General features: G+C 42.3%; 1 protein-coding gene across 2 annotated transcripts in view; it reads right to left on the reverse strand.

Annotated features, from left to right (window-relative positions):
- Positions 1 to 13,755, reverse strand: part of SH3RF2 (SH3 domain containing ring finger 2) — an 82,194-nt gene that overhangs the window by 45,918 nt on the left and 22,521 nt on the right. For both annotated transcript variants that reach the window (XM_032211897.1, XM_032211898.1), the window contains one exon: positions 821 to 1,090. In XM_032211897.1, coding sequence (XP_032067788.1) covers positions 821 to 1,090 — 270 coding nt within the window. The remainder of the gene's footprint in view (positions 1 to 820; positions 1,091 to 13,755) is intronic.

Consider the following 13,755-nt stretch of genomic DNA (forward strand, 5'->3'; position numbering starts at 1 on the left):
AGTTACCAAAAATGTAGCTCACCATTACTGTACACCAGGGGTGTCAAACAATCAGGGTTGTGTTTGACCTTGGGGGGCTGGGATAGGTGTGGCCAGCTCAATGTCACTTGTGTCGGGGGAGCCTGTGGTGACCCGAGTGCTCTGCCAGCAAAAATGGGCTCCCAATCTTCATTTTCTGCTGGGAAGGCCTCCTGCCATCCTCTGCCAGCGAAAACAGCACTCAGGAGGGCTGCCCTCCCAAACTCTGTTTTCATTGGCAGGGTAGCAATAGCAATAGCAATAGCAGTAGACTTATATACTGCTTCATAGGCCTTTCAGGCCTCTCTAAGCGGTTTACAGAGAGTCAGCATATTGCCCCCAACAATCTGGGTCCTCATTTTACCCACCTCAGAAGGATGGAAGGCTGAGTCAACCCTGAGCCGGTGAGATTTGAACCGCTGACCTGCTGATCTAGCAGTAGCCTGCAGTGCTGCATTTAACCACTGCGCCACCTTGGCTCTATAGTGTTGCAGGAGGCCCTCCCAGCAGAAAACAGAGATTGGGAGCCTGTTTTCACTAGCAGAGGCACTGCGGGCCAGTCCTTCGCTGTTTTCAGAGCGGCCTCACAGGCCAGATCTAAGCATACTGTAGGCCGGATCTGCCCTGCAGGTCATGAGTTTGACACTCCTGCTGTACACCTTAAGATTCTAGGAAAGGATTGAGGAAGTAGACATGCCCCCTATACTGATTCATTTCAATGTTTTTCCATATCATGAAATACATGTCGTAAGTGTAACTGGACATTAGTTTTTCAGCTTTGCTGGTTGGGTGCTGGACTTACCTTATGAAAAGACAGGCAATCTGGTTTTTCATTTTTATTCTTGGACTTCAGATTAAAATTATATAGTGCTCGACACAATGGTGGTGGCTGCGGCAACTGTTTGATAATTTGCACAGTGTTTGTTGGAAAAACTCCGCTGACCCTATTGATTTCTCCTAGATACCAGTTTTCATCCAGCTGACGGTACAGTGTAATGATGTCTCCTTTGTTGAATCTCAGTTCTCCAGGATTTTGTCCTCTGTAGCTGTATAAGGCTTTAGCCCGGGGAACCTTCATACAAAGGAAAATGAGAAAGAGTCAGCTTATGAGAAAGTCCTCTAATGGTAACAGGGTAACGTATATCCAAATAGGACTGAAGCTTTAATTTCACTCAGTAGAAAAGTTTAATGCCTGTTTCTCTTTCTCGCCACTGTGATCGTTGGAAGTTAAAATGTCAAAACTGAATTTTGCCATAACATTTTTCTGGGTTCAATATTTTATTTCCCTGTCTCCAAGAATTTAAATAATAACAAAGTAAAGAGGAACGGGAGGGAGAAAAAGCATAGAGGTCAGTATAATACTAAAACATTTTCTAATGGGCAGGAATTACTAGGAAGGACAGGAAATTTCAATCTTGGTGCTGCAAGCTCTGCACTTTTAGTTGCAGGCTATGACTGTTCTTGCTGATTCACAGCCTTTGCTTGCTACTTTGCACAGACCCAGGCCAAATACGAGCCACCAGCTTTCCTGTTTATCCTGAGTATTCTTTCTGATGCTTTCTAGTGCACCCAGAACTTCTTTCCACGGAAGTGCAGTTATTGTAAGAGGAGGGTATATCCTACTGAACTGAAGGTTTCTTGCTTGGAAAGGATGCTTAGGGTTGAGCACCCAAGCTAATTGGTTCAACTCAATTCAAGAATTCAATTTCTCATAGCAGCACTAAAAGGAAATTTGGCACTAACAAGTCTGCCAGGTAATACAGATCAAAACAAATCTGACTTTCTTTTTGGAAAAAATACAGTTAGGGACACAGTGGCTCAGGGCTAAAACGCTCAGCTTGTTGATCAGAAAGGTTGGCAGTTTGGTGGTTCGAATCCCTAGTGCCGTGTAATGAAGTGAGCTCCCGTTACTTGTCTCAGCTTCTGCCAACTTAGCAGAAGTTAAGCACGTAAAAATGCAAGTAGAAAAATAGGAACCATCTTTGGTGGGAAGGTTAACAGCATTCCGTGCATCTTCTGTGCTTAGTCATGACGGCCACATAACCATGGAGACTTCTTTGGACAGCGCTGGCTCTTTGGTTTTCAGTGACGTGCAGTCACTAGAGGCAGGGGAGGCGGGGCCTCACCAGTCTCCTGAGGGAAAGGAAACTATTTTCAAAATAATTAAAAAGGCCAAGGTAGCTGCTCCCAGACTCTAAGTCACAGTGACTCTGAGTGCAGTTAATAGGAGGAGGCTAGAGAACTATGGGCCTCCTTTGCATAAGGATTTTTTCGCCTTTTAAGTGTCAACCAAGGGTTAAAACATGAAAATTACGTATGCAAATGAGGCATGTGATACTCCCGCCTCCTGCTGCAGAGGGCACTTTGTTTAGAGCCTATTTTAAAATGTTTAAGCAGAGTCATCCACGTGGTGACTCTAGCAGCAACTAGCCTAGCCTGCCTGGCCCTGGCTAGACCAAATCTAGCATTTCGATGCAGCTGGAAGGTATGTGGGTCAGAGCGAGGGGGGGGGAAGGAATTCAATTTATTTGTAATGTAAATAAATGGAATTTGTTTTTATTATGTGTATGTGCGTGTGTGTGTGGTTTTTTTTTACCCGCCTCTGCTGGCGTGCGGGCTGGCACATCTATTTTTATTTTTCATTTTTCATTTATTATTTTTTATTTTCATTTTCATTTTATTTTTTATTTTTTAAAGCCATGCCGCCTCGGTGCGCCATAGAGCGAAACATGTCCTGGTTTGTGGCCGGGCGGCATGCACTTTAAAGTGCAAGCGTGCAGCCCAGCCACAAACCAGGACATGTTTCACTGAATGGCCGGCCGGCGCGAAGGGAAGCCGGCAGTTTAGACCTCGACCGCCATTCAGCGAAACATGTTTCGCTGAATGGTGACCGAGGGGCAAGCTAAAGTGCCGGCATGACTTTGAAGTGCCTGCTTGCCTTCTGCGCCGGCCCACGCGGAAGGCAAGCAGGCATTTAAAGGCATGCCGGCAGTTTAGACCTCGGCCGCCATTCAGCGAAACATGTTTCGCTGAATGCGGCCGAGGGGCAAGCTAAAGTGCCGGCATGCACTTTAAAGTGTCAGCACGCCTGTCCGCCATAGAGCGGGCTTGTTCTCTACTTTAAGGGGCTTTGCATGGGAAGGGGGGCTCTCCTTGGCTTTCCTCCCTCTCCTCAGCTGCAGCTGGGTGAGGGGGGTGGATGGCGCGTGCACATGCATATTCCGGTCGGGGGGGGGAGGCGAAATTCCACAAAGAAAATCCTGGCGCATGAGGGTGGGCGGAGGCAGGGGGCTCTGCCAACGCCAGCCGCTGCTGCCCCTCCTCAGTGCTTCTGGTGTGTGAGGCTGCTTGGGGAGATTATTCATTTCTTGCGTTCAGACGCTTGCCTTAAAGCCCCCGCCGCCCCCTCACCCAGCTATAGCGAGCGCGTGCTCGGAGAGACGGGCTCCGAGGCAAGCCCTCCGATCCTTATGCGGTGGGGAGATGAACCCTTCAGCTTGTCCTACCTCCCCTCCCCAAGCGGGTGCCCTCCTCCTCCTCTCCTTCAAAGGCAAGAGGCGGGCAGGTTTTTTTTCCCCAGAGCGGCTTGGTCCTGCCTAGATTGGAGGGGTTTGGGGAGGAGAATATAGAGGTCCTGCCCGCTTGCCTCACCGGCCGTGAACTTCACCGCACATCACTGTTGGTTTTGAAGCGGAGATGAGCACAGCCTCCTAGAGTCGGGAACGACTGGCACATATGTGCAAGGGGGAATCTTTACCTTTACCTTTATAGTTACAATACAACAGTTACAATACAACAACTTCTAAAAGTAAAACCTCCCTGAGAAGGAGGAGTGCTTGCAATCAGCTTGCAAGCTTGACTGTTTTTGCCCTCATGAAACTCATTTGTCTCAGTTGCAGGATGCTGTTTCCAGAAATGCTGTAAGAATATAGTCCTAAAATCTGCTGCCTGAATTCAGACAGGGGGTGAAGTGTGAGATGTAGTTTGCTAATGCCAATTCCCAGCTTTAAAAAGGGCTAAGGTTGTTCAGTTGGGTTTCTTCTTCCCAGGTTACTTTTAAAGCCCTACCATGGTTTAGGACCTGGCTACCTGAGAGACCGCCTCCTGCCGCTTATCTCCACGAAACGACCAACAAGATCGCACAGGTTGGGCCTCCTCCGGGTGCTGTCAACCGACAAAAAAGAGGGGCCTTCTCTGTTTGCTGTGCTGGCCCTTTGGAATGATCTACCCGCATAAGAGCCGAGGTGGTGCAGTGGTTAAATTCAGCACTACAGGCTACTTCAGCTGACTGCAGTTCTGCAGTTCGGCTGTTCAAATCTCACCCGGCTCAAGGTTGACTCAGCCTTCCATCCTTCCGAGGTGGGTAAAATGAGGACCCTGATTGTTGTTGGGGGCGATATGCTGACTCTGTAAACCGCTTAGAGAGGGCTGAAAGCCTATGAAGCGGTATATAAGTCTAACGTGCTATTGCTAGTGCTATTGCTATCCGGACCCTTACCACTCTCCCGGCCTTCCGTAAAGGCCGTCAAGACCTGGCTTTTCGGCAGGCCTGGGGCTGCTGAGTGATATCCAGCCCCGCTTAGTATGGAATGGATGATCTTGAATTTAATATTGTATTGTCTATTTTAAATTTAAATGTTTTTTGTCTTGTTGTGAGCTGCCCAGAGTCCCAATGGGAGTGGGGCGCATACAAATTTTATTAAACTTGGAAACTTGGAAACTAGGTGCATCTGCTGATACGAGGAGACCTTCCCAAGGTTGTTTAATTCTGAACTTCAGCTGAAGAAGCCATGAGGATTCTGGCTCACTTGTTTTCCAGAGGTTCTCTCTATGAGCATTTTCAGAAGAGAATGCTGACCACTAAGTATGCATAGGGACGCGCTTCGGTCTTGTCAGGTCTACTTCTTTTTAACTAGAAGCCGTCAAAAATAATGATATGGGCCAGAGAGGGGTTAATATCAGCTGGCACTTCATAAAACTTACAATGGGATGGCCTTGCAGAAGCAAGTTGAAAATATACAATTCAGAAAAAACCTTAAAGGAAAACAAAGTGGGAAAACAGCACAGTATCTTTTGATTGGTGGTTGTAAGAAGTGTCTACCTGGACACAACCAGAGGGAAAGGGCTAACACAGAAATAAACCAAGTCTCTAAAAGAAGTTGCACAGTCAGATTGACTGGAACTTCAATATACCCAAAGGTGAAATTCTGGGTTGAAAATTGGGTAGCTGTTGTTTATCATAGTGAAAGAACATTCAGTTGTTGAGAGCTGTGCCAGGCCAAACCCTGCCCCAACAGAATGCCCTCTGAGCACAAACCATAGTTTCTAAGATACACAGTCTTACAACAGTCTTTTGAAGGCAGGTTTAAAACAACTTTTTTTCTTTATGAGTCAAATAAGTTGCAGAACCAGCAGGACAATCACAATGCTAATTATCTTGTAGTACCAAATAGATTGCCACCTGTCTCCAACCCATAGATTTCATCTCCATTATTAATATTCTAGGCACATGCTCAACCTTTAAAAGGCATTTTGTGCCAAGGAGCAGCCTAGACTAAATATATAGTCAGATCCACTACACATGCCAAACTTCTCAACCTTCCCTGTTTTAGAGACCAGATTATTATTCATGCCAAAGACAGCAGATGTGGATGCTTTTTATAGCTTACCTTGTATTTAGAAGGTCCTCAGCTTAACCTGAACCTTTCTTAAAATTGGGAAATTGAAAAGAAGAAAACCTGTGTTCAGCCCATACTAGCTGATAGGCTTTTATAGATATATATATATATATATATATATATATATATATAATATATATATATATATATATATATATATGTTATATTTATGCTGATAAATAATAAAGGGAGACTAGTATAGATCTATTTCAAGCTATTTAGCTCTCATCAGCTAGCCATACCCAAGTTTGTGGGAATCGAACCTGTGCTCTATTGCCTCCCAGGCAGGGAGTTAACCATTTGAGCTACAGAGAACGACTCCTTTATCAGCCAGCCAGGGTGGGAGGTATATACTTTAAAAGTCCAACCCCTGGTATGCCCAAGTATGGGAGGAAGGTCACACTTCCCACTCTCTGTCATGAGCTCGTCACAAAGATATATATAATATAGCCCCAACATATTTGAAACCAGTTTTAAAATGTGGTTATTTTCTCCACTGCCAGTCATCAGCATGGTTAAAATCACACTTCTAACAACAAGCAAATGACATTTGGAAACAAAGAGACACATTTTAGAGAAAGGGGATGCCCATAAGAAGAACAAAACCACTGCGCCACCAGAGGGTCTTATCTTTATCTGAAAAAATCTTTATTTTCAAGAATGTATGCTAGTGATAATATGGAATTGATGGTTTGACACACTTTTCAAATGTCACTGCAGAAACATGTGACCTAGGACTGCCAACATAGATCGGAAAGGGCTGGACTGAAAGGCGATTGACAGAATCAGGGAGTAAATTAAATAACCAAAATCCAGTTTGACAAATCTGTCGCTGATGGACCAGGTAAAGAAAGAAGCAGACAGTTTATAAGATACACAATACACAGACTTTGAATGACTTCGAAACATCTAACATTTTTTAAAAAACCATGCACCTCAAAAGCCAAACAATAACTTAACTTAAGGCGGTGCCTGGTAGATGAAGGACATGAGATAAATACTGAAAGCGTAGCACCACCCCTCTCCTAGAAGAATGAAAAATTTAAGAAATATTAAAAGGGCAGAATATTATGTTTCTCTGGATGAGAAAAGGAGAAACATTGTTTTAAAGACAAAGCAGCCCCTCCAGCTCCCTTGCCCCCCACAGCTCCAGGTTTGATGGGATTAAGACACGGCCCTCAGGACATGGTAGGATTAGCCCTCTACCCCACCTCACCACATGGAACCTGAAGATTACATCATCCAGCAAGGCTCACCAAGCCTGGGACTCAGGCACCTACAGTTAGCTAAGACATCCTGCCCCATGGGAGTCTGACAACCATTAGAATACAAGCCAAATTTCAAAGCCCAACAAAGGGCATAAATCCTCTCCCTCTCCCCCCTCCCTTTCTCTCTCTCTCTCTCTCTCTCCTCCCTCCCCCCTCCCTCCCTCCCCCCCCTCCTCCCTCCCTCCCTCCCTCCCTCTCCCTCCTCCCCCCCCCTCCCTCCCTCTCCCCTCTCCCGTCTCTCCCCTCTCTCTCTCTCTCTCTCTCTCTCTCTCTCTCTCTCTCTCGCTTTTTCTTATCCAGGACCTCAAAACCAAGTGGTCCTGTCCACCATTAAAACCATCTTTCCAAACAGCCAACATTGTTTCCAGTGTCTTTCTCCCCATTTGAAACTCAACCCAGATGGGCATTTCTTCCAACAACCCAAAGACATCTCCTCCTGTGTTGAATGTCGAGTAATCCTACGTGTACATCCTGTCTCTGGAAAAGAAAGTCAGATACCTTCTCTGTTCCTTTGGCTGACTTCTTTTCAGAATTCTTCTGTTGAGAAGAACAGAAGAAACCATGTTTATCTTTCTTGAAGTTTTGCATGTTTGTAATCTAGGACTTCTCTCAAACCTGCCAATGCCTTCTTTTCTTCTTTTCTTCTTTTATTTGTAAGCCATCCAGGTTGCCAAGGAGTTGGGCAGCAATTTACATTTGGATAGAAATAAAATGAAAGGCATATGGGTGGAGCGGGCCATACTTCAGAAAAAAAAAAGAAAGAAAGAAGCTGAGGAACCTGTTATTTTAGCTTTGAGGCATACGACATCTGGAAGCTAAATAACTTATCATGTAAAATTGTGCACACAAAGCTCTGTATTATTAAAAACACTAAAATCATGAAAGAGTTTAATCTGCAGCAACCAAAGCATTTGGTGTGCAGAACTGAAGCAAAATTGGTTTTTGGACTTAGATTCATTGTGCTATGCAAATAAAGCTTTCACACCAGAGGTGGATTGCTCCCAGTTCAGCCCGGATCAGCGAACCGGTAGTGCCGGTGGCAGGAGGCTCCGCCCACCTGCCTGCTTCTGCACATGCACAGAAGTATCACGTGTGCATGAGCACGAGCAAAACTGTAGCCCCGGGATTTTCACATGCTACCTGACTGCAGAGCTAAGGTCATTTCCTAGCTTTCTTTTGCTTTGGAAGTTTTAATGTAAACATTATTTTATTTCTAATAATTCATTAAGGATTACTGAATAACAAGATGCAAAATCCATACCAGGAATGCTAATTCTGTCTTTAATTGGTTTAAGTCTGTTTTTTTCCTTTCCCACAGTTTTCTCCAATTTGAAATTTTTAAAAGTTTTAAATCAGGATTTCTTCTCAAATCTTACCCTGTAGTTTCCTTTAAATTAGTATTTTTTTTCCTGGGATATTTTTAGGTCCCTTCCAAAGATATCCTTGGTATTATTCAAAGATGGCTGCTGTACCCTTGAATTCTTCCAGTAATAACACTGGGCAGCTGACTCAGGTAACTTCTGATTCACATACAGCTCAACATAGCTTCTTGTCAAACTTCCATTCTGCAACTTCTTTGAATGCTGAGCTTGGAGGGGATCACTTTCCCACTGGCAAGAGTTCCCACCAATCTCGGCATCTCAATTCCTTGGCTTTCTCCACAATGTCCCTAAATCACAATGCCACAATATCTCATGCCAAGACTTCAGCAGAGCAAAGGGACAGATTGACACCTCATGAATGGTGTTTATCCCCACTGTGTTTTCCCCCACTGTGAAAGCAAATCATTGTGTGATGCGGATGGATGCTGATTTTTGATTTACATTTCTAAATTTCCTATAGTCAACTTGTCTGGAGTTTTCAGAAGTTGCAATGAGGACAGCCGCAGTCCCTTATAAATTTAATCTTGAGAATTCAAAGAGTGTTTTGGGAATGTCAACAGAAGGTTTATGGAAATGCCTGTAGCGGAACAGTGATTTTGTTTTGTCATGTTTTTTTCTGAGCATTACTGTAAATCTAGGCTGTCCAGATTTTCCATCCCATATTATGGGACTGGTTTACCTGGTGAGAGACTCACAAAAATGACTCAGAATAAATCCTTTATTAAAATAAAAAATGAAGCCAACTAAAACAAAAGCCTTGCCTACTGCATTATCCAGCAGTCAAATTCTTTGTATGTATCTTTCCTCAGGTTTAAATCCAGCATTTTCTCCCTGCCTTTCCAAATCAAGAAATATTTTTTCTTCATCACCTGGGCTTAACAACTTCTCAAGTCTGAAATGTGTTTGAATATTAATATTGAATATTAATTTACTATATTAGTTTTTCTCAAGTCTAGCTGATATTGCCAGCTTCCTTCCTAATCTGACCCAAAGACATCTGAGATAGAGGAGGCTGGGAAGCAATGGGATAGCCTGAAATGGTAACACTGGAGTGAAGGAATTCAGCCTTAGATAATAAACCATGCTCATAAGATAATAACCCACAGACTAGCTTGTGGTGCCATGGGTCCTTCTTTCATCACAGGCAATGGTAGATGATGGGGTGAGGGCAGATGGAGATTTTTGTTGTTGAAATAAAAATGTGACAAGAAATGTGGGCTTTTTTCTATTGAAAGGAAATGGCCCAGCAGGTTCTGGTTTAGAAAATTTGCTGAATGAACAGGAAGTTGTTTAGGCATGGAGAGAGAGCCATGATAGGAATTAAATGATGATCTTAACAGAGAGATTAGCTAACCCAGAATGGTGTCCAGGCCTGTTGACATGTTAAGTCAGTTAAAAATCTAAGGAAACTTGTCAGAAGGTCTCCAGGACAAGATGAGGGATTGAAAAAAACTGCTGAGGACTTGTGGGTTGTATGTGTGGTGGGGAGGATTGGCTCGATATGTACTGTAGCATGAGGCCATTAAGTTTCAGAAGAGAAGACTGATTATTCAAATACTTCAAAGTATGCAGCTGGTATTTTGTCCTCAGTGAAGGAGAAATGTAGCCCACATATGGGTCCTTCCTTGGTAGCCTACACTTTCAATCAGTTAATGAAGGGCTTTCCTTCTGCCTCCAGGAGGCTGCCAAGGATTGGCAAGACAGTTTTGGGCACAGAATGAGTATGAGGAGGATATAGAGTAACTCTGATTGGACAGCAGACCTCTTCAGAAAAAGTAAAGATTAGATGGGATAGAGTAAAAAGTAAAGTTAGGTGTAGACTAGAAATCCAGCAGCAAAATAAAAGGACATTCTTTTTTCCCCACTTTGCCACTTTTCTGTCAGAATGATTGGCAAAAAAGTTGCCCAATGAACTTCCATTGCTGAAGGTGAACTTGAACCTGATTCTCCTTGGCCCTAGCACAACACCATAACTTCTGGTTCTTATTTCCTAGATACTAAGTAGTACTTAATTGTAGCTTGGTATTTCCTGATGATTTCCTATCCAGCTAATAGTCAGGCATAGTGCTACTTATCCTTTAAAAGTGTTGCCATTAGGACACCACCACCTAATTCAGCAGCAGTGTTATAGAGAACCAGTGATTAGAATGCATAATGTAGGCTAACTCTGCTGACTGCCAGCAGTTTGATCCTGACTGGCTCAAGGTTGACTCAGCCTTCCATCCTTCTGAGGTCGGTAAAATCAAGACCTAGATTGTTGGGGGAAATATGCTGACTCTGTAAACCACTTAGAGAGGGCTGTAAAACACTAGGAAGCGTATATAAGTCTAAGAGCTATTGCTATTGCTAATTTCAGAAGCTCACTACAAGGGTCAGAGATATGGAGTTGCAAGGAAGGGCAAGATGAAACAAATAAGCATGATAATATAATCATAACATCCCACAATTTACTTTGGAATCAGATACTCTGATACATGACTGTAGTCTTTCCATGATTATGTCATCCTGACCATTTTGGTATCATCCTGGTTTGCTGCAACAGCCAGCAAGCAAAGCTTGGATCAGACCTCTGGGGAAAATGATCTATCTTTTTCTCATGCAGGGAATTATCAAGATGCACAGAGAGAGAGTGGGGGGAGGAGGGAAGGGATTGCTTTTAGTTATTAAGTCAACCGATTAGATGAAAAATACACGTAGACCTTGCCTTATAAGTCAGCCGAGAATTTATGTTGCTGAGTGAGAAATTTATTAAGTGAGTTTTCCCACATTTTCCAACTTTTCTTGCTACATTTGTCAAGTGAATCACTGTCACTGTTAAATCAGTAACACGGTTGTTAAGTGAATCTGGACTCCCCATTGAGTTTGCTTGTCAGAAGATTGAAAAAGGTGATCATATGACCTCAGGACACAGCGACCGTCATAAATATGAAGTATCTGAATGTAAATCAGATGACCATGGACGTGCTGTAACAGTTCTAAGTGTAAAAAATTGTCATGTCACTTTTTTCAGTGCCATTGTATCTTCAAATGGCTACTAAATGAAATGTTGTAAATTGGTGACTACCTGTAATACCATCTGGAGTGTGTCAAATAGTTAGCAATAGGTTCTTGAAGATGAAAATAAAGGGAGATATATGGTTTTCGTTTTTTTTGTTCTTTAGGGGGGTTGGCCTATTAAACATGTGATCAGGGAAACATAATATATATTATGTTATAGTTTCCTGTGAGAATTAAGACTATTTTTTAAAATTCTGTTGTACTTTGTTCCTCCCTGCTATTTCCATTTCACTTCTATTCAGTTTTAAACTATTAACATGCCCCTGGCTGACCTAATCTAAGTGCTACTTACTAAACATAATATGCTACAAGCTCGCTACCTTTCCTTGACCTTATCCCTGATGTTTCCTACCCGTGAAGCACTATAATTTAGGAAATCTTCCTCTTCAATGTAATATAGCAAAGTACCTATAGGCAGGTATTAATTACATTGATTGGCTTTGAGTGCTTGCTTATTTTATTTTTTAGGCATTGTATTCTTTATATAACATAATGAAACTCTTTTCTTTATTTGGTAGTCTTGTTGTAATTTAACCTTCATTTTTTGTAATTTTCCTCATGTGCTACTTCTCCTTCCCCCTCCACACTTCATCATGTAATACTTATTCATCAACTGTTTCATAGTTGAACATTCCTAAATATTGATGACTGGATTAGTCATTCACTGGTCACTTGTATATACTGTGGAAAAGAAACCTGGATTCTGATTTAGATCTTTTATTTTCCTTTTAGTATATTTTATTTTCATTTTCATACACTCACATGTATATCCCTACAGTATTAAACAGTAATTGCATCAATTCCTCTTGTCGACAATGCCCCAGAAAATAAAGCCCAATATACCTCTTCCATCCTCCATACATCTCTTTCTTCCACCACCCTCCAACTTTCTATCTTCCCTCCATCATCCCCCTCTACCCTACTTCCCCTTGCCCTCTACCACTCCTCTCTCCAGATCCGCTCCCCCCCTTCCATTTCGCCTTCCCCCCTGCCCTCTCTCCCATCCCTCTCTACCCATCTTCCTTCTTTCCTACTCCTCCTCCCCTTGGTGTATTTCCACTATATGTTAATGTACTTGACTTATCCTATTTTTAAAGAAAAATTAAAGAAAAACAGTATACATGTGAAGTCACATTGCATTGAGATCTAACACATCGTGTCTAGCCTAAAATGATTTAGATCTTTTAAATGCATGCTAAACAGGAAGAAGTGAAGTTTTTTGATCTGGCAATTCATGTGAACTCAAGATATAAAACCTACAATCCTTTGTATCTTATTTGTCAAACTCGTGGCTGGAGGCGTCATGTGCTGGCCACCCCACCCCCATTGTAGTAAAGCGGGGGAAAAGTTGAGATATGTCATGTGACAACAATCTGTCGTTGCAGGTTTGACACCCCTGCTCTAAGAATCTTGGAGGCAGAAACTTTTCTTGAAGAACACACCTGGGATAGTGCAGACTAGATTAAAAGGACTTGTTCAACAAGTATAAATTTTCATGTTGTAATGAAAACTAATGGTATGTAAATAATATCTGATTAGGCTGCAATCCTACATTTGCTTGGAGGTAAATGCCATTAGGAACAATGGCATCAAAAGCTGCTTGGCAAACATGGGTTGTATCAATAATACATTGTATTTCACACCTCTTTACACTCCATGCATATTCCATTCCAGTAAAAAGGTTTGCTTATTCAGGAAGGACAATAGAACACTCTCCCATACAGTATTTTTGCTTAAATCTTGCTTTTGTGATAGTAGCATTCAGAAAAACCTAAAAGGGTCTTGAGTGAACATGCCAAATGGAGGAACTTTATCGAGATAAACTATGAATAAAAACTACTAAACTAAGATAAATAAGAGGGTTACCTTTACAATTTCAGTATGCTACTAAAGTCACAATGAATGGATTCAGAATAAAATGTACTATTTTGTACATTGTGTCTATCTTGTGGAGAACCCGTTTGCTATGAGATTGTTCATGTTGTTCAAAATGTAAATTGATTTTAATTTGAATCTATTTATGCCAACTCTGCAATATGTGCTGCAAACAGCAACTTCAAAGTCTGGTTGGTGACTTAAATTGATTTCTCCCACTTTTTGAGAAGCCTGAGCGTAATTTATGTTTAACTATTTGTCCTCATTTTGTTCACTGAAAACAGGCATACATGTAGCCTCAAGAGCAACAAACTCCTGGAAAAATGAAAAGCGTAATCACGTAATAATTGATCAAGTTAACACAGATATATGATCTTGGATCCAGGCGAGATTGTCTTTTTGGCAAATCCCAATGGTACAAGCATTGACCTCTGGAACAAGCAACTGCTTTGGTGAATATTTCATTATTCACTGCCT

Source organism: Thamnophis elegans, chromosome 2 (genome assembly GCF_009769535.1).
Source record: "Thamnophis elegans isolate rThaEle1 chromosome 2, rThaEle1.pri, whole genome shotgun sequence".
In the NCBI taxonomy this organism is placed as follows: Eukaryota; Metazoa; Chordata; class Lepidosauria; order Squamata; family Colubridae; genus Thamnophis; species Thamnophis elegans.